This window comes from Staurois parvus, unplaced genomic scaffold, assembly GCF_062004578.1.
Source record: "Staurois parvus isolate SC_StPar_1 unplaced genomic scaffold, SC_StPar_1.0 ptg000452l, whole genome shotgun sequence".
In the NCBI taxonomy this organism is placed as follows: domain Eukaryota; kingdom Metazoa; phylum Chordata; class Amphibia; order Anura; family Ranidae; genus Staurois; species Staurois parvus.
The window spans coordinates 133905-155745 of NW_028318248.1; the positions used below are offsets into that span (position 1 = coordinate 133905).

General features: G+C 38.9%; 1 protein-coding gene across 1 annotated transcript in view; it reads right to left on the minus strand.

The window, feature by feature from the left end:
- The window catches only part of LOC149453081 (protein mono-ADP-ribosyltransferase PARP12-like), a 100522-nt gene that overhangs the window by 36840 nt on the left and 41841 nt on the right, over nt 1-21841 (minus strand). Inside the window, exons 8-11 of the mRNA XM_089688714.1 lie at nt 16750-16846; nt 16528-16639; nt 827-957; nt 15-166 (exon numbers count right to left, since the gene is read on the minus strand). Of these exons, the coding sequence (XP_089544840.1) occupies nt 15-166; nt 827-957; nt 16528-16639; nt 16750-16846 (492 nt within the window). The remainder of the gene's footprint in view (nt 1-14; nt 167-826; nt 958-16527; nt 16640-16749; nt 16847-21841) is intronic.

Sequence of the window (21841 nt, forward strand, 5' to 3'; positions counted from 1 at the left end):
CCTTTAAAACTAACCTTGTCCATACACAACAGCGTTTGTGCCACATATACGCCAATCAAAGTTCTCACTGCAGATGGCATCAATGTTGGTACTGTCCGTGCCATGAAATAGCTGTTGTTCGTATACGTTCTTGCCAAAATTCCTTGTTTTCATCTCTTTTTTTTGCCTGGGAAATATTTACAAAAAAAAGACAGATTCAACAGGCATTTTTGCATTACAACGTTTTTCTCTGCAAGGTCTCTTTGAAATCTCCAGGCTCCAGATCCCAAAACGGACTTTACGAATAAATGAGGAAACAAAAAAGCCAGTTTCCTCTGCATTACATAAACCCTCTGGAGCCCCTCAACCTGCCTGGTTGAGAATCCAGGGTTATAAGCTTGATTTTGACCTTGGCAGGATACCACACTGCCACAAATCCCCCCCTTTGTTTTGACCCCATAGGGGGAGGAACACACAAACCTAAACTCCTTGTTTTAAACCTTCTGTACCGGCTAGCATCTGTAAAGGTCCAATCCTGTCTGACTTCATTTTCATCAAAGGGAGACGCTACTGCCTGCCCCAAGAGGTGACTTCCCCTGTCTCCCCTTACTTGGGCTCTACGATATCCCTATGCCTTTTTACGAGTGCGCTTTCAAAAGCGCAGTCTTTCTAATTTCCTTGAGACTATACTAGTCCTTTTACCACTAGGGGGTTTACAAATCTCTGTACCCTTTGTAACCTGAGGTTGACCCCTAAGCTTTAAGTGGCAGGTAACCATGGGGGGGGGGGGTCATCTGGTGCCTAGGTTAAAGATGTCAAACTGCACCCAACAAAATATTCAACGTACAACTGATAGGCATTCCAGAGGAAGGAATTCTGAATCCGCCACAACCTCTTCACCGTATGTGTGAAAATTGTCTTCTTAAACATTTTATTAATCATGTCGAACTCTTTAGAACTCTCAGGTATGCAAACTTTCTGGGAAACAAAAAGATATACAATTGACTACAATTCAGTATTTTGCTTAGTTCAATACATTTGCAAAATAAAAGATATGTCTATTGAGGCAGCCATTTGTAAGCATAAGCAGTGATCAGGCTTTTAGTTCCCTACTGGCTAGAAACCTTTTGTGGGGGCAGTCTGGACCACATGTACTAGCTAGAACTCCAGCTAAAACTTTTTTTTAGCTGTTGTGCATAAAATAGCTCCTTCATACTCTATACAAAAGAGCATAATCTCTATCTGGATTTCTACTTTTACCATAAATATCTTTAGACATACTGAATGTATGTAATGACAAGGGGTGCTGAGGTGTGCTGGAGGCTCTGTTGATCTTAGCTCCTGGGGAATATATTGTCACTGGGGAGGATCTAAAAATGTGGGGGGCCAAGGGGTATATTGTTGCTGGATGGTCTATGGTTGCTGGTGAGGGATCTTTTGTTTATGGGGGGGAACATAGGCTGCTAGGGGGTCATTTGTTGCTAGAAGGGATCTACTGTTGAGGGAGGGGTCTATTGTTGCTTTCTGCTGGAGGGTCTATTGATAGTGGCTTCTAGGGGGGTCTATTGTTGCTGGTGGGGGTCTATTGTTGCTGGGGAATCTCATGTTACTGGTAGGGTCTATTGCTTCTGGGGGATCTATTGTGTGTTGTGCTGGGGGCTATATTGTTGCTTGCTTCAGGGAATCTATTTTCCTGCTTTTCTTCTACTTAGCACCAAACCAAATGCTATTTGATTCTGTTTGATCCAAAAAGAGGAGAGGAGGAGGGGTGGAACAAAGTGACATTTTTGAAGGGTAGGGGGCAGAGACAAGGGGTGACTGGGGAAGGTAGAGTACCTGCAAAAAAAGCCCTGGGTTTTATACTTCTTGCTTTCTGCGTCCGTGTAATAGAGATTTTCCTTCACTTCCTGTTCTAAAGAGGTGGAAGGTGGGGAAATAGAGGAGGTTCTGCACCCGCTGGAAGCTGACAGGCATCCAAAGTGAGTTAGAAGTATATTCCTTACAAGGTCAGTGGTGGGAGATAAAACAATAATGCAGAAAAATGAAGTAAACTGTAGCAGGGCAAGCACCAAAAGACAGGTTGCAGTTGAAAGAAGGCCTTTTTAAAAGATAAGATCACCTTTAGGAAAAATTGCAAATGCACACATTTTTGCAGAACAAAATGTGCACTTAGCTTTTTTTTTCCTACAGGAGTCTGCAAAGCATTGCACTCACCCTCAGTGGATAGAGGGTGCAATGTCAGGCGCTTGCACACTCTACCTCCAGCTTTCTGCCTGTACGTCTGTAGGGCTTTCATTTAGAAAGCTGTAGGAAGAGTGAATGGACTGTGACCGTGCTGATCAGAGCGCTTGTAGTCCATTGAGAACTACAAGTCCATGTGCTGCGGTGGCAGATGGGAGTTGTAGTGTAATTATTCACAGATCCCGGTAAATAATTGACATGGTTGTTCTGGCAGAGCTCCGCAAACCTGCACTAATTTTTAAATGTCACAGCAGCTACTGCGCTATCATGGGAAATGGGAGTATCCAAGTGCTGGAACATGTTACACCCCTAAATATGAGCGTAACATGTTCTAACCTTTAACACAGGTGGCCAGGGGCAGTGAAACCAGGTGGTTCAGCTGAGTTTTACTGTCCAAGGACCACCTACCTAAAACTTACAGCAGGAGGGAGCTGTACACAATTTAACAAAAAAAAAAAAGAGGCATTCAGGAGGCAGCAGGATCACCTCCTGAATGCTGCTTAGCCGCCTTCTGAAAAGTGATCCACCACAGATCAATTTTTAAAGACTGCTGAGGTGCAAACTTAGCCATAGAGAAGAAACGAAAATGCATGAGAATAAGGCCTCAAGCACACTGCTACTAACGATCATGAGCTTTTGGCCTTTTTTTGTCAAAGCTCTTGAATTCAACTCCGTAAAAGCCTGTGTGTCCATGTCCAGCATTTAGGGTCAAAGAAACGTTTTGGCTAAAAATACTAAACATGGCAAAAACGTTTAGCGCTTTAGTGTTCATTTCAATGGCAAGCACTCGGGCCAATGAAATGAATAAACGTCTAAGTCCTAAAAGCGGCTAAACGCGGTACCGAGTTCACACACATTTTTGCCACATTTAGCATTTTTCTGCTGCCAGCAGAAAAACGTTCCAGTGTGTATGAGGCCTTAATAGCAAATCTTGCTAGGACCAAGAGGAATTATTGGCTTGGGCCTGAGACATTGAAATAAACAGCATTTGAATTTCTCAACCTAGTGTGATAGGCATGCTGCAATTCTTTATGTAGCGCTACCACCGAAGGAGCCACTTGAATGTGTGGGTCCCCTGTTGCTTTGCCTCAAGAACAACCTCTACCCCTCTGGCACACCAGGTTAGATGAGTCACTGGAGACACCAACACAGATTTTAGAATTTTAGGAAATACTGTACTGAATATATTAAGTCAATTAGGAAACAGACTCTGGACCAACAAATATACCCTCTGGCTACAGAGATCAGTCTCTCATAGATTTATAACTATATATATATATATATATATATATATATATATATATATAGTATCTCACAGAAGTGAGTACACCCCTCATATCTATCTATAAATATTTTATTCTATCTTTTCATGTGACAACACTGAAGAAATTACACCTTCAAGATGACCACTGTCTTGCTAAAGAAGCTGAGGGTAAAGGTGATGGACTGGCCAAGCATGTCTCCAGACCTAAACCCTATTGAGCATCTGTGGGGCATCCTCAAATGGAAGGTGGAGCAGCGCAAGATCTCTAACATCCACCAGCTCTGAGATGTTGTCATGGAGGAGTGCAATAGGACTCCAGTGGCAACCTGTGAAGCTCTGGTGAACTCCATAAAATCTAAAATTAAAATAACACAAATAGATAAACACTAAATTTATAATAAGTGTCCGTGAAAAAAAAAAATTATATAAGTCCTTATTCCCATCAAAACCAATAAAAAAACTATCAAAAATCTTCCAAATGTGCTTCCACCTATCCACCACGTGAGAAATAATGTTGACCGCACTCACCAGATGGAGGTGAGTAGTGAGCCTTATAGGATATAAGGGATCCTATAACCCCTCCAAAGGAACTCAAATCTCCTTCTTCACCCTGCTATGGTATAGCCCTCGTCTCCACTCTATTTCTCCATGGATTCCTCAATGGTGTGCAGAGAAAAAAACTACATAGTGTAATACTGCCACTCCATATAAAATATAAAGATAGAATAAGGCCTCTCACGTGTTTAAATGAAATTAAAAGCCTTGTTTAATAGCCTCAATGGCTTCAAGATAACAAACTTTCAGAATGTAGATATAGGGATCTCACACTTCTATAGTCACTGTAGAGGATGAACAGCCTTCCACCTCCAAGATGGCTGCTTGAACCGCAAAAGCCGGCGTGCGTTCCAAACACCGGAAGTGCGTCAACGCGTTTCGCCCCACCCACAGGGCGTTCTCAAGACACTGCCTTCAGTGTCCAGCCGACATTTATACAGCTCAGGGAGAGCTCACATCCATCTCCTATGCAAATATCTATATGTACCTCCCACTGTCACCCCTGGTGAAAAAACCCTTCACATCGCTGCTGCTAGTACCCGCCCACTACCCTTACCTCATCCTCTGTGAACTAAATGTGAGATTCATTCACAGTTTATATACAAACAATGATCCACAATTTGGACAATATAACAGAAATCAAAGCAAATATATATTAAATCGCATTAATTGAAAATAGCATTTATCATATTAAAACTAATCAAGGAAAATTTTATTCTTTAATCCAATATGAAGATCTAAATAAAATTCATAAAAATTTAATAAAAATAAAATAAAAATGAAAATAATAATGGAAATAAAAAATAAAAAATAAACCATAAAAAATATAATAATGAATAATAATGAAAAATAAAATAAGAAATAATGAAATTAAAATTAAAAAATATAAAATTAAAATAAACATAATAAAAAAATATAAAGAAATGTGTATAGGTATATATATATATATATATATATATATATATATATATATAATAAAAATAATAAAAATTAAAAATTAAAATAAAAATAATAATAATATTAATGAAAATCTAAATAAAAATAAAAATATAAAATCAGATAAAATAGTGTTCAAATAAACATAAAATTAAAACACATAAAACATTTTTTGAAGCTATAACACCAGAAACGTATATTGGATGCAAGCATTAACCTTCCACTAAGTAGAGTGACTGACACCCACCAAGAATAATAATAATGATCTCAGTCAATCTATTCACCAATTGGACAAGACACAATTAATGTCAATCTCTGCATTTAAACCTCTGGGGATCAATGTCCCCATATTATAAATCCACTTAGTTTCATTTTGTTAGATGCCTATCAACATATCCCCTCCTCTCCACGGTGTCTCCACTCTATCTATTCCACAAAATTTTAAACAGGTTGGATCCCTATTATGACAAACCGTAAAGTGATGTGATAAACTGTGATACTTAAATCCTTTTTTGATGTTTCTAATATGCTCTCCCAATCTCACAGATAATTTTCTAGTGGTTCTCCCTATATATTGAAGGTTACAAGAACATTCAAGCAAATAGGTAACATGGTTAGTGTCACATGATATAAACTTCTTAATTTTATAAGATGAACCAATAGAGCTTGATTTGAAACTATCAAAGTGTTTTTTTATTTTTATCTTCTTTCAACAGCCTACATGCTGAACATCGTCCGCATTTGAAAAAAACAACTCTGTCCAAAAAGGTGGCTATTTTCCTCGGTTTATCAGGAACATTCTTTACCAACTTATCCCTTAATACAGGCGGTCTTCTATAAATGAAACTAGGCCTCTCCGGAAGTAGTTTATTCAAAACCTCATCTCTTTTTAGAATCGGCCAATGCTTTCTTATAATCCTTTCCACTAATTTAAATTGGCGAGAATAACTCGTTATAAAAGCCATATCTCCATATGCCTATCTTTAGACTGTTTGACCAGCAGATCTTCCCTATTCATTCTCTTGACCTGTTCTAGAGCACATTGCAAGGACTGCTCTTTATACCCTTTTTCTCTAAATCTATTCAGTAACATATCAGATTGATTTTGAAATACCTTATTGTCATCACAGTTACGTTTTAACCTAATAGGTTGACCTTTAGGAATGGCCTTAAGCCAATTCCTGTGATGACAGCTATGGTTAGGAATGTACCCATTCCTGTCAACATCTTTAAAGTGGGTCTTAGTAAAAAATCTATTTCCTTGCCTGTACACCGTCAGGTCCAGAAAAATCAATGGCTGTTTTACTCACGTGATAGGTGACGATAAGTTAACATCATTATTCCCCATTTCATTAATAAAGTCAACAAGTCCTTCTCTCTCTCCTTTCCATACAATGATGATGTCATCTATGAACCTTCTATATAATAGCAATTCTTTCTTACTATCTTCAAAAATAGCCTTGCCTTCCCACCTACTCATAAATAAATTAGCTACCAGTCTAGAGAACAGCGAGTCAATCCCATTTATGATCGGTCTTCCTGGAGGTTTTGCCAGATTTTTATGAATGGAGTATAACCTTAGGTTATCACCAACAACCCCCTTCTCTGATCCAACATCATTATTAACAATTTGTTTCTTACTCCAATATTTTTTTAGATTAATCTTTCTAATATATTTCTGTAAATCTATATATGCATCCAATTTATTAAGATCTTTATCTGGTGCAAATTTTAAACCCAAAGAGAGCACTTTCAATTCTTCTTCAGTTAAAACATAATCACTTAAATTGAAAATTCCTTGATTTAAGTCGACCTTTTTCTTTTTCCCTTGCCCTCCTCTACACCCCCTCCTTCTCCTCCTCCCCAATAAGGGTACTGATCCATCCTGGGTGGCCCCCACCCTCCTATTCCCCTCCCGGGGTGGTAATAAGGTCCCCCTCTCCCTCTCATATGGTAAGAACCTCTTGAACCTCCCCCTCTCCATGGGGGTCCTGCATAACCTCCCCTTGAAAAATTGTCTCTCCCTCTATTATAACTATATCCCCTGGGAGATGCCATCCCCCAATTATTCAGAGGTTCAATACGATTTTTTATAGGTACATTATAACTAGATGTATTATAGTTATTTTTAGGAGATGAATTAGCAATACTGCTAGATGGATTACCCTTCAAATTAGTTGTAGTGAGAGATGTTTTAAGAGATAATTTTTTTCTCATCAACCACCTCCTCAACGGAGGAATTTCTTGAGTCCCTATTAGCCCCGGTGCCATCCTCTTGCCATTTGTATACATTATTAGATTTAAAATCTTGCATATCCCTACAATACTTTTTAATTTTTTTCTTTTTGTTTTTTTCCACATGATTAAAAAAAGAAAACCATTCATCATCCAATTCTTTCCCAATCAGTCCATCATTTGGACCCAAATCCCACCTTAATCTTCTGGGGGTGACACCCTCCTTAATATATTTTTCAAGAGTAAGGATATCCCACCAGACCCTTACTTGCTTTTCTAATACATTTTTAAGGGGCGAAACGCGTTGACGCACTTCCGTTCCGCCGTCATTCTGGTTAACGTCACTTCCGGTGTTTGGAACGCACGCCGGCTTATGCGGTTCAAGCGGCCATCTTGGAGGTGGAAGGCTGTTCATCCTCTGCGGTGACTATAGAAGTGTGAGATCCCTATATCTACATTCTTAAAGTTTGTTATCTTGAAGCCATTGAGGCTATTAAACAAGGCTTTTAATTTCATTTAAACATGTGAGTGGCCTTATTCTATCTTTATATTTTATATGGAGTGGCAGTATTACACTATGTAGTTTTTTTCTCTGCACACCATTGAGGAATCCATGGAGAAATAGAGTGGAGACGAGGGATGGATCAGTACCCTTATTGGGGAGGAGGAGAAGGAGGGGGTGTAGAGGAGGGCAAGGGAAAAAGAAAAAGGTCGACTTAAATCAAGGAATTTTCAATTTAAATGATTATGTTTTAACTGAAGAAGAATTGCAAGTGCTCTCTTTGGGTTTAAAATTTGCACCAGATAAAGATCTTAATAAATTGGATGCATATATAGATTTACAGAAATATATTAGAAAGATTAATCTAAAAAAATATTGTGGTAAGAAACAAATTGTTAATAATGATGTTGGATCAGAGAAGGGGGTTGTTGGTGATAACCTAAGGTTATACTCCATTAGGAATATGCAAAAGGATACGACAGGTCCTTATTTGCAGACTAAGTTAAGGAACAAATCGGTCTTTAACCCTAAAATAGCAAATAATTGTTGTGTGGAAACTTTCAAATAAATTGTAGAGCATGATTTGGAGCATTTGTCTATCCCCAAGCTAAGAACTAAACAGGATTTAATTCATGGAATTCGGAAGTTAGAAAAGAATAAAAATATTGTAATTAGATCAGCAGATAAGGGAGGTGGTGTAGTGGTGTTAAATAAATCAGATTATTATATAGAGTTGAATAGATTGGTGGATGATGTCAACACATATGAATTATTGAAAAATAATCCTACGAGAAAATTTAGATCAAAATTAATTAAACTGGTGAAAGAAGAAGAAAAACTGGGAATATTGAATAGTAAGGAGACAAAATATCTAGTGCCTAAGGCTCCTAAAGTACCAGTGATTTACCAATTACCTAAAATTCATAAAAATCTGGCAAAACTTCCAGGAAGACCGATCATAAATGGGGTTGACTCGCTGTTCTCTAGACTGGGAGAATATGTTAACAAGTTTCTGCAACCCTTGGTTTCTTCGTTTCCCGCTTACTTAAGAGATAGCGGGGATTTGATCAACCTACTCAAAGATATTAATGAAAGTGAATGTTGTGTCATGGGCAGTGTAGACGTAAATTCATTATATACTAATATAAAACATCATGATGCCCTATTAGCAGTAAAATGGGCGTTGGAAATTAAGTCAGGAGTTGGTTTTGACCAAATAGAATTCATTGTAAAATGTCTAGATCTGGCTATGACACATAATTTTTTCTGGCACTCTAAGAAGTTTTATAAACAAATTATGGGTGTAGCTATGGGTGCTAAGTATGCACCGTCAGTAGCTAATTTATTTATGAGTAGGTGGGAAGGCAAGGCTATTTTTGAAGATCATAAGAAAGAATTGCTATTATATAGAAGGTTCATAGATGACATCATCATTGTATGGAAAGGAGAGAGAGAAGGACTTGTTGACTTTATTAATAAAATGGGGAATAATGATGTTAACTTATCGTTCACCTATCACGTGAGTGAAACAGCCATTGATTTTCTGGACCTGACGGTGTACAGGCAAGGAAATAGAGTTTTTACTAAGACCCACTTTAAAGATGTTGACAGGAATGGGTACATTCCTAACCATAGCTGTCATCACAGGAATTGGCTTAAGGCCATTCTTAAAGGTCAACTTATTAGGTTAAAACGTAACTGTGATGACAATAAGGTATTTCAAAATCAATCTGATATGTTACTGAATAGATTTAGAGAAAAAGGGTATAAAGAGCAGTCCTTGCAATGTGCTCTAGAACAGGTCAAGAGAATGAATAGGGAAGATCTGCTGGTCAAACAGTCTAAAGATAGGCATATGGAGATATGGCTTTTATAACGAGTTATTCTCGCCAATTTAAATTAGTGGAAAGGATTATAAGAAAGTATTGGCCGATTCTAAAAAGAGATGAGGTTTTGAATAAACTACTTCTGGAGAGGCCTAGTTTCATTTATAGAAGACCGCCTGTATTAAGGGATAAGTTGGTAAAGAATGTTCCTGATAAACCGAGGAAAATAGCCACCTTTTTGGACAGAGTTGTTTTTTTCAAATGCGGACGATGTTCAGCATGTAGGCTTTTGAAAGGGGATAAAAATAAAAAACACTTTGATAGTTTCAAATCAAGCTCTATTGGTTCATCTTATAAAATTAAGAAGTTTATATCATGTGACACTAACCATGTTACCTATTTGCTTGAATGTTCTTGTAACCTTTAATATATAGGGAGAACTACTAGAAAATTATCTGTGAGATTGGGAGAGCATATTAGAAACATCAAAAAAGGATTTAAGTATCACAGTTTATCACATCACTTTACAGTTTGTCATAATAGGGATCCAACCTGTTTAAAATTCTGTGGTAGGCATCTCACAAAATGAAACTAAGTGGATTTATAATATGGGGACATTGGTCCCCAAAGGTTTAAATGCAGAGATTGACATTAACTGTTTCTTGCCTAATTGGTGAATAGATTGACTGAGATCATTATTATTAATCTTGGTGGGTGTCAGTCACTCTACTTAGTGGAAGGTTAATGCTTGCATCCAATATAGGTTTCTGGTGTTATAGCTTAAAAAATTTTTTCATGTGTTTTAATTTTATTTTTATTTTTATTTAGATTTCATTTTTATTATTAATATTTTTATTTTCATTTATTTTTGTTTTAATTTTAATATTTTTATTATATTTTTTATATATTTTATATATATATACTTTTATATATTTTTATTTTTTTATTTTTATTATGTTTATTTTAATTTTATATTTTTTAATTTTAATTTCATTATTTCTTATTTTATTTTTCATTATTATTCATTATTATATTTTTTATTTTTTATGGTTTATTTTTTATTTTCATTTTTATTTTATTTTTATTAAATTTTTATGAATTTTATTTAGATCTTCATATTGGATTAAAGAATAAAATTTTCCTTGATTAGTTTTAATATGATAAATGCTTCTTTCAATTAATGCGATTTAATATATATTTGCTTTGATTTCTGTTATATTGTCCAAATTGTGGATCATTGTTTGTATATAAACTGTGAAGGAATCTCACATTTAGTTCACAGAGGATGAGGTAAGGGTAGTGGGCGGGTACTAGCAGCAGCGATGTGAAGGGTTTTTTCACCAGGGGTGACAGTGGGAGGTACATATAGATATTTGCATAGGAGATAGATGTGAGCTCTCCCTGAGCTGTATAAATGTCGGCTGGACACTGAAGGCAGTGTCTTGAGAACGCCCTGTGGGTGGGGCGAAACGCGTTGATGCACTTCCGTTCCGCCGTCATTCTGGTTAACGTCACTTCCGGTGTTTGGAACGCACGCCGGCTTATGCGGTTCAAGCGGCCATCTTGGAGGTGGAAGGCTGTTCATCCTCTGCAGTGACTATAGAAGTGTGAGATCCCTATATCTACATTCTGAAAGTTTGTTATCTTGAAGCCATTGAGGCTATTAAACAAGGCTTTTAATTTCATTTAAACACGTGAGAGGCCTTATTCTATCTTTATATTTTATATGGAGTGGCAGTATTACACTATGTAGTTTTTTTCTCTGCACACCATTGAGGAATCCATGGAGAAATAGAGTGGAGACGAGGGCTATACCATAGCAGGGTGAAGAAGGAGATTTGAGTTCCTTTGGAGGGGTTATAGGATCCCTTATATCCTATAAGGCTCACTACTCACCTCCATCTGGTGAGTGCGGTCAACATTATTTCTCACGTAGTGGATAGGTGGAAGCACATTTGGAAGATTTTTGATTGATTTTTTTATTGGTTTTGATGGGAATAAGGACTTATATATATATTTTTTTTTTCACGGACACTTATTATAAATTTAGTGTTTATCTATTTGTGTTATTTTAATTTTAGATTTTGCGCTGTTTTTGTGTTGTTTATTATTGGTGTTTTTTCACTGGTGCACAGCTGCATAATCATATAGTTTTTTCCTTTTTTTTGGCGCTGGTATATATACTTCTGGTGAACTCCATACCCAAGAGGGTTAAGGCAGTGCTGGAAAATAATGGTGGCCACACAAAATATTGACACTTTGGGCCCAATTGGACATTTTCACTTAGGGGTGTGCTTACTTTTGTTGCCAGTGGTTTAGACATTAATGCTGTGTGTTGAGTTATTTGAGGGAACAGCAAATTTACATTGTTATACAAGCTGTACACTCACTACTTTACATTGTAACAAAGTGTCATTTCTTCAGTGTTGTCACATGAAAAGATAGAATAAAATATTTTACAAAAATGTGAGCGGTGTACTCACTTATTTATATCAAGACACCCCAGGGGTAAGAAGAGACCCTTGCTCAGTCAGCTTCCTGTAGGCCCTGATGCCACAGGCAATAAACAACACAATATATTGACGCTGAGTAGGTGTTTCTGCTTTCAATGACTGAGCAGTAATTCAGTAAATTAATAAACAGTCATCTTATACTTTCCTCCCCAACCTAACTGTTCTAGGTCCTTTCATTGATTGGGTTTCACTTCTTTCAATTATGGAGGCTCAGTGTTACATATAGGCATTACCTAAGGTGGTATGCATGCAAATACAGCTTGCCTAGGAAGTTCACTTCTCCAGACTGACATCGAACCATAGAGGCTTTTTATATTTGCGCAACTCCTCCCAAAAGCCAGTTTACTGCTTGCATCAGGGCTGAGGGGGGTTGCTGTGATGTTTTCAGGAAACTATGTACAGCACTCTGCTAGCCCCTTCCACCAGCCATGATCTGCCTACATTGCATAGAGAAGCACAAAGACACAATGATGAGATCACTAAAATAGTCTAAAATAATGTATGTAATTAAAATGAAAGATATTATTTTAAACTTTTATTAGCATGTTGAAGAGGAAAGGAAGAATTAGGGAAGCCTAAGTTATAAAGTGTATGTATAGCCCAAAATATTTTGTTGTTGGATAGAGTATGGGAAGGTTAAAACCCTTATCAGATTACTTGTTACTGTCTGCCTCCCACTTTCTGTCCTGTACCCAAAGTGGGGGGAATTTACATTGTAGTTGTCCCCTTTGGAAGATTTCCCTCAACATTTGCTTTGGTGACAACTCAAATATTTTGGGGTTTTTCCTTCCCTTTCAGCCTTGATGACAATGGTCCCCAGGACAAACATAGGAGGGAATCTCCCCAGCGGGAGCGCAGAGAAATATAAAATCAGTGCTCAGGTTTGTCAGAAAGCCTTTACTTTCCTTTCACAATCAACATTTTCTATGGGACACTATACTACAAAATGTTACCACAAATGTGGGACATTGATTGCAAACAAGATTTGTTAATTTGTACACACAAAAAAGTATTTTTCCTAACAAATTCATTCAAGACCATATTGCAAAAATTAATACACGCCAATGAAAGTCTTAGGAGCAAAACTAAATGCAACACCCCGGTCACATCAGGTGGGACTTGGCATGCGATTTGCATGCCATGCGACTTGCAAATCGTATGCCAAGTTGCACCCTAGTGTCCCCAATTAGAGTGGTCAAATCGGTGCGATTCCGACTTGGTCGAAGCCGCACCAATTTCTAAATTAGTACATGTATTACTTTTGGTGCAATTTGCATAGACATCTTGCACCTGAATGTCTTGCAAATTGCACCTGAAATCGTCATCTCACCCAACTTCACTGTAAGTCACACGATTTCACAGTCGGGCTTGATATGACCTGGGGGGTTATGCAGGCCACAGATGGGGAGAAAGCCAGATGATTTTTCTTTAAAAAACCGAAAAATCGGTCGTTCAAGCGGCCGACGTTACCAGCAATGGTAAAAAAAATCGGCCGATTTTCATCCCGTCTACAGCCGGCAAAAAGTGTCCCTGCAGAGAGCTCCGCTATTTCTTTGACAGTTCTTTGACATTTATAGCGGTTGCAACATTGTATCTATTTGTATCCATTTCGGATACAGATGGTTTTATTTGGAAACAAATAGATACATTGTTGCAACCCCGCTATAAATGTCAAGGAACTGTCAAAAAATAGTGGAGCTCTCTGCAGGGACACTTTTTGCCGGACTGGAATTCTTCTTCATCCTCTTCTTCCTCTTCTTCTTCTTCATCCTCTTCTTCTTCTTCTTCTTCATCCTCTTCTTCTTCTTCTTCTTCATCCTCTTCTTCATCTTCTTCATCCTCTTCTTCTTCATCCTCTTCATCCTCTTCTTCTTCATCCTCTTCTTCATCCTCTTCTTCTTCTTCTTGTTCATCCTCTTCTTCTTCTTCTTCTTGTTCATCCTCTTCTTCTTCTTCCTCTTTCTTCTTCATCATCCTCTTCTTCATCATCCTCTTCTTCATCCTCTTCTTCTTCATCCTCTTCTTCATCTTCTTCATCCTCTTCTTCATCTTCATCCTCTTCTTCATCTTCCTCCTCTTCTTCTTCCTCCTCCTCTTCTTCTTCCTCCTCTTCTTCTCCTTCCTCCTCTTCTTCTTCTTCCTCCTCCTCTTCTTCTTCCTCCTCTTCTTCATCCTCTTCTTCTTCTTCCTCTTCTTCTTCATCCTCTTCTTCTTCATCTTCTTCTTCTTTTTCTTCTTTTTGTCTTCCTCTTGCAGGTCACTGCTCATGCGCAGATTTTTTTATCGGTAAAAAGATCGGCCGATTTGCCCATAATTGCCACGAAAATCGTCCGATCGGCAAAATCGGCCGATCTTTTTCCAACTTTACCGATAAAAAAAATCTGCCAAAATACCGGAAAACGGCTGAACAATTAGCCCACTAACGATACGAAAATCGGCCGATTTTATTTTCGGCCGAAAAATCGGTCGATTTTCAACCCATCTATGGCCTGCATTAGACAACAAAATTCTAATTAACAAGAATTCAACTACAGGTGAGTCTAATTATTCAATAAACAGGTGTCCAGCAGACAGTTGATTATAAAAGGGCATTACTTAACAAACAAAACCCCTTCCCATTTCATGCTGTCAGCAATGGCACCACATGGAAGAGAAATGTCACAAGGACTGAGAAAGAAAATAATTTCTTTACACAAGAAAGGTGAAGGCTACAAAAAGATCAGCAAAGCTTTACTTATCAGTCAGAATACTGTAGCAAAAGTGATACATAAATTTAACAAAGATGGAACTGCAACCATCTCACAGAGATGCCCAGGACATCCATGGAAGTTAACACCTCAACAGGAGCATCTTCTGATGAGAAGGGTCAAATAAAATCGCCATGCAAGTTCACTGCAGTTAGCTAAAGAAGTAGAAAGCCAAACCGGAGTGCTTGTTTCCCATGACACAAAACGGCGTACACTGCAGAGGAATGGCATGCATGGGTGTCTTTCACAAATAAAGCCTCTCCTATAGCCCATGCACAAAAACCCAAGGGCCCATACCGAGAAAGAAGACTACTGGGACTCCATACACTGGAGTGATGAGACTAAGATAAATGTTTTTGGAGCTGATGGCTTCAAAACTGTATGGAGTCACAAAGGTGAGGAGTACAAAGAAAAATGCATGGTGCCTACAATGAAACATGGTGATAGCAGTGTCCTTCCGTGGGGCTGCATGAGTACTGGTGGTGTCAGGGAGCTGCATTTCATTGATGGTATCATGAATTCACAGATGTACTGCTCTACATTGAAAAAGAAGATGCAACCATCACTCTGTGCCCTTGGTCATCGTGCACATTTCCAACATGACAATGATCCAAAACATACATCTAGGGCCACTGTTGCATTGCAGTGGCCAAGTATGTCTCCTGATCTGAACCCAATCGAACACCTATGGTTAATTCTGATAAGACAAGTTGAGCATTACTCTCCATCCAGCATCCAGGCTCTAAAAACGGTCGTTCTTGAGGAATGGAAAAAGATGTTGCAATATGTTGCCAACTTGTTTGTTCAATGCCTAGAAGACTTAGTGCTGTCCTTACAAATCACGGAGGTTATATAAAATACAGATGTAGTAGTTTATGTTGTGGGGTGTATTCATTTTTGCATTAACCAATTTGAATACAATTGGAGATTTTGCAATCCAAGTTATATTAATAGCCTTACTTTCATATAACGAAACAAATGTTTCTAAATAAATGTTCTACAAAACTCAGTTTTGTAAAAATTTTGGAAATTGTTCTTGCACTCATTGAGATATTGATCAAAATCTTACTTTTGAAAAGGGGTATACTCATTAATTCTGAGCACTGTATGTCACGGGTTCTAACGGTTCATTCAGATGGGCACTGGGTCCTTTTGCTGTGTCTGCAATAAATCTTGGAGCTACGTGCAGGCAGCTAATAGAAGTGGAAGCAGATGCAGCGACTGGATGGATACAGTCCCCTGTCAAAATTTTACATGCAGGAAGGAACAGGTGTGTTCAGACCTGTGCACCCGCTCCTGCCCACATGTCAAGTTTTGACATGTTACTGTGTTCGCGCTGCCACTGCGTTTGTATCCACTTCTAGGGGCTACCTGCACGCATCTCCAAGGTGGATGCAGATGCAGCAAAAAAGTGGTTCAGCATATAGGATGGGACTTGGAACCTGTCTAAATGAGCCCTGATCCTTTCCTGCTCTTTCCAGATAAAGAAAACCTGTTTTGTCTTTACAAGTATAAATCCCCATACCTGGGCAGGGGGGAAAGACATCAGCATGAGACCCAGTTGGTTCGATGGAAGAAACATGGTCAGTGAGAGCTGAGATGGAAATTTGTCTGTGATATTCAGAGTGTACCTGTCATGGGAGTGCTATCAGAGTTTTTTTTTATAATGATAATGTGGTTATGTTATTTGGTCATATTGCAAAGTTCTATCATTTTCTCTGCATTATACCTGATACCCGCTCTCCGACATGGCCTCTATGTTCCATGTTGGTGGGTAGGTTCCTGTACTCAGTGAGGAGTCTGAGGGTTTCTCCTTGAAACTGCTTTTTGGAGATTTTGTGCTGTTTTAAAAGAAGATACAAGTTAGAAGCTACACACGAACCCCAACATCTCTCCATGAACTCACTATATACATCCGAATATTAGATTGTGATATTTCTGTATATATTACCATCCTTTTAATATTTGCACATTCTTGGAGTCCAGGAATTTGGGTCTACGGCGTACTTCCCTTTCTGTATTGAACAAGGCGTTGTTTTGTTTCATCTCTGCAGATATAATGACCAGAGAATCTACATAAATGATCGTCATAAACAAGAATGAACAAATAGACTGGACAAGTGCAAAACTCAAACAAAATTGATCCTCACAAGAGATAGCAGAAATGTAAAAAATGTGGTTCATTTTTGCTTCATGCTCAGGGGTAGGCAACCTTAGAACCAATTCACACCAATGTGTTGATCTGCGTTTTAGCAGATCAACGGAAGGACATCTGAAAGATAATAATTTCCAATGTGTCCTATTCACACCATAATGCTACGTTGACCTGTGCTACACTAAAATGCAACATGTATGCATGTTAGCGCAATGCAACAGTTGCAAGCGGATGTTAAGCAGGCCATAGATTTGTAAAAAGTCTCTTGATTTTTCTTCTGATAAGCGAAAAATCGGTCGGCCGTACAGCCAATTAGAACACCATTTAGAACGAAAATCGGTGGATAAATCCTCTGTAATTGTCACCTCTACAGGAAATGATGTCATTTTTTGGGCGGAAATGCTGTTGTGTTTTGGGCGGAAATGCTGTTTTGTTGTCGGAAATGATGTCGTTTGGTGACCTTTTTGTCCCTCCCTCTTTTCGTAATCTGCCGGCAAGACATCAGCAACGTTTCATTCCTACGAATTTTCTTCATTTATTGTATTAAAATGCCCAAATTAACCTGCAAAAAAAACCTGGACCTTATAGCGCTTGCTTTGTTAGCATTGGAGGAGAAGGAAAAGCAACAAAAAAAGAAAGCAAGGAAGAGCAGAGTATGGTGCAAAGACTGGCTTCTGAAATGTGCTAATTTTTCACACATGAACCTGCTTTGTAATTTGAAAGAGAATAATCCTGACGACTTCAAAAATTATCTGCGAATGTCCCAGCAGTCTTTTCAGCTGCTCCTAACCATGGTTGCACCGCACATTACGAAAAATGTCTCTTATATGCGCAAACCCATCGGTGCCGAAGAAAGTCTCATTGCAACCCTCCGCTACCTATCAACCGGATACTACCGCACAGTCCTTGGGTCGCATAATCACAGAAACATGCACAGAATATATATATATACAGTCATGGCCGAAATTGTTGGCACCCTTGATATTTTTCCTGAAAATCAAGTATTTCACACAAAAAAGGTATTGCATTAACACATGTTTTGCTATACACATGTTTATTCCCTTTGTATGTATTGGAACAAATATAAAACAGAGGCAGAAAAGCAAATATGACATAATGTCACACAAAACCCCAAAAATGGGCTGGACAAAAGTATTGGCACCCTTAACTTAATATTTGGTTGCACACCCTTTGGAAAACATAACTGAAATCAGTCGCTTCCTATAACCATCAATAAGCTTCTGACACCTCTCACCCGGAATTTTGGACCACTCTTCCTTTGCAAACAGCTCCAGGTCTCTCTTATTGGAAGGACACCTTTTCCCAACAGCAATTTTAAGATCTCTCCACAGGTGTTCAATGGGATTTAGATCTGGGCTCATTGCTGGCCACTTCAGAACTCTCCAGCGCTTCTTTGCCATCCATTTCTGAGTGCTTTTTGACGTATGTTTGGGGTCATTGTCCTGCTGGAAGACCCAGGATCTTGGACGCAAACCCAGCTTTCTGACACTGGGCCCTACAGTGCGACCCAAAATCCTTTGGTAATCCTCAGATTTCATGATGCCTTGCACACAGTCAAGGCACCCAGTGCCAGAGGCAGCAAAACAACCCCAAAACATCATTGAACCTCCACCATATTTTACCGTAGGTACTGTGTTTTGTTCTTTGTAGGCCTCATTCCGTTTTCGGTAAACAGTAGAATGATGTGCTTTACCGAAAAGCTCTATCTTGGTCTCATCTGTCCACAAGACGTTTTCCCAGAAGGCTTTTGGCTTACTCAAGTACATTTTGGCAAACTGTAGTCTTGCTTTTTTATGTCTCTGTGTCAGCAGTGGGGTCCTCCTGGGTCTCCTGCCATAGCGTTTCATTTCATTTAAATGTCGACGGATAGTTCGCGCTGACACTGATGCTCCCTGAGCCTGCAGGACAGCTTGAATGTCTTTGGAACATGTTTGGGGCTGCTTATCCACCATCCGGACTATTCTGCGTTGCAATCTTTCATCAATTTTCCTCATCCGTCCACGACCAGGGAGATTAGCTACAGTGCCATGGGTTGCAAACTTCTTGATAATGTTGCGCACTGTGGACAAAGGCAAATCTAGTTCTCTGGAGATGGACTTGTAACCTTGAGATTGTTGATATTTTGCCACAATTTTGGTTCTCAGGTCCTCAGACAGTTCTCGTCTCCTCTTTCTGTTGTCCATGCTTAGTGTGGCACAGACAGACACACAATGCAAAGGTTAAGTGAACGTCTCTCCTTTTTATCTGCTTTCAGGTGTGATTTCTATATTGCCCACACCTGTTACTTGCCCCAGGTGAGTTTACAGGAGCATCACATGCTTGTAACATTCTTATTTATCCGCAGTTGTGAAAGGGTGCCAATACTTTTGTCCAGCCCATTTTTGGAGGTTTGTGTGACATTATGTCGAATTTGCTTTCTTTCCTCCCTTTTTTTGTTTTGTCCCAATACACACAAAGGGAATAAACATGTGTATAGCAAAACATGTGTTAATGCAATACGTTTCGTGAGAAATACATGATTTCCTGGAGAAATATCAAGGGTGCCAACAATTTCGGCCATGACTGTATATATATATATACACCGTGTTCCAAATTATTATGCAAATTCTATTTAAGTGTCACAAAGATTAAATATTTTGTTTTTCAGTGTAATGTAAGCCATAGACGGGGAGAAAAATGGCCGATTTTTCTTTTAAAAAACGAAAAATCGGTCGTTCAAGCGGCCGACGTTACCAGCAATGGTAAAAAAAATCGGCCGATTTTCATCCCGTCTACAGCCGGCAAAAAGTGTCCCCGCAGAGAGCTCCGGTATTTCTTTGACAGTTCTTTGACATTTATAGCGGTTGCAACAATGTATCTATTTGTATCCATTTAGGATACAGATGTTTTTATTCGAAAACAAATAGATACAATGTTGCAACCGCTGTAAATGTCAAGGAACTGTCAGAAGAAATAGCAGAGCTCTCTACAGGGACACTTTTTGCCATACTGGAATTCCTCTTATTTTTCATCCTTCTTCTTCTTCTTCTTCTTCATCCTCTTCTTCTTCTTCTTCATCATCATCCTCTTCTTCTTCTTCATCCTCTTCTTCTTCTTCATCATCATCTTCTTCTTCTTCTTCTTCATCATCATCATCATCATCCTCTTCTTCTTCATCATCATCATCCTCTTCTTCTTCATCATCATCCTCTTCTTCTTCTTCTTCTTCTCCTTCTTCTTCATCATCATCCTCTTCTTCTTCTTCTTCTTCTCCTCCTTCTTCTTCATCACCATCTTCTTCTTCTTCTTCATCATCGTCTTCTTCTTCATCATCATCATCCTCCTCTTCTTCATCATCATCATCCTCTTCTTCATCATCATCATCATCATCCTCTTCTTCATCATCATCATCATCATCCTCTTCTTCTTCTTCATCATCATCCTCTTCTTCTTCTTCTTCTTCATCATCATCCTCTTCTTCTTCATCATCATCCTCCTCTTCTTCTTCTTCTTCGTCATCCTCTTCTTCTTCATCATCCTCTTCTTCTTCTTCTCTTCATCATCATCCTCTTCTTCTTCTTCATCATCATCATCCTCTTCTTCTTCATCATCATAATCATCATCCTCTTCTTCATCATCATCATCATCCTCTTCTTCTTCTTCTTCTTCTTCCTCATCTTCTTCTTCTTCTGCATCATCATCATCATCCTCTTCTTCTTCTTCATCATCCTCTTCTTCTTCTTCCTCTTCTTCTTCTTCATCATCATCCTCTTCTTCTTCTTCTTCTTCATCCTCTTCTTCTTCCTCTTCTTCTTTTTCTTCTTTTTGTCTTCCTCTTGCAGGTCACTGCTCATGCGCAGATTTTTTATCGTTAAAAAGTTGGCCGATTTGCCCATCATTGCCACGAAAATCGGCCGATCGGCAAAATCGGCCTATTTTTTTTCCAACTTTACCGATAAAAAAATCTGCCAAAATACAGAAAAACGGCCAAACAAATAGCCCACTAATGATCCGAATATCGGCCGATATTATTTTCGGCCAAAAAATCGGCCGATTTTCGACCCATGTATGGCCTGCATAACTCATGGATGGCATTGTGTCTCAGGGTTCTTTTGATCACTGAAAACAATCTCAGACACCTGTGATAATTAGATTGGCAGGTGAGCCAAATTTAAGGAAAAACTACTAAAGGACAGTGTTCCACATTATTAGCAGAGCACCATTTTCAAGCAATGTGGGGAAGAAAAAGGATCTCTCTGCTGCCGAAAAGAGTGAAATAGTTCAATGCCTTGGACGAGGTATGAAAACATTAGATATTTCACGAAAACTTAAGCGTGATCATCGCACTATTAAGAGATTTGTGGCTGATTCAGAGCACAGACGGGTTCGTGCAGATAAAGGCACATTGAGGAAGATTTCTGCCAGATCCATGCATCAGATCAAGAGAGCAGCTGCTAAAATACCATTACATAGCAGCAAACAGATATTTGAAGCTGCTGGTGCCTCTGGAGTCCCACGGACATCAAGGTGTAGAGTCCTCCAGAGTCTTGCAACTGTACATAAACCTTCTATTCGGCCACCACTAACCAATGCTCACAAGCAGAAATGGCTGCATTGGGCAGAAAAATACATGAAGACTAATTTTTAAACAGTCCTGTTCACTGATGAGTGCCGTGCAACCCTGGATGGTCCAGATGGATAGAGTAGTGGATGGTTGGTGGACGGCCACCCTGTTCCAACAAGGCTGCGACGTCAGCAAGGCGGTGGTGGAGTCATGTTTTGGGCTGGAATCATGGGAACAGAACTGGTCAGCCCCTTTAGGGGCCCGAAGGTGTAAAGATGACCTCTGTAAGGTACGTGGAGTTTATGACTGACCACTTTCTTCCCA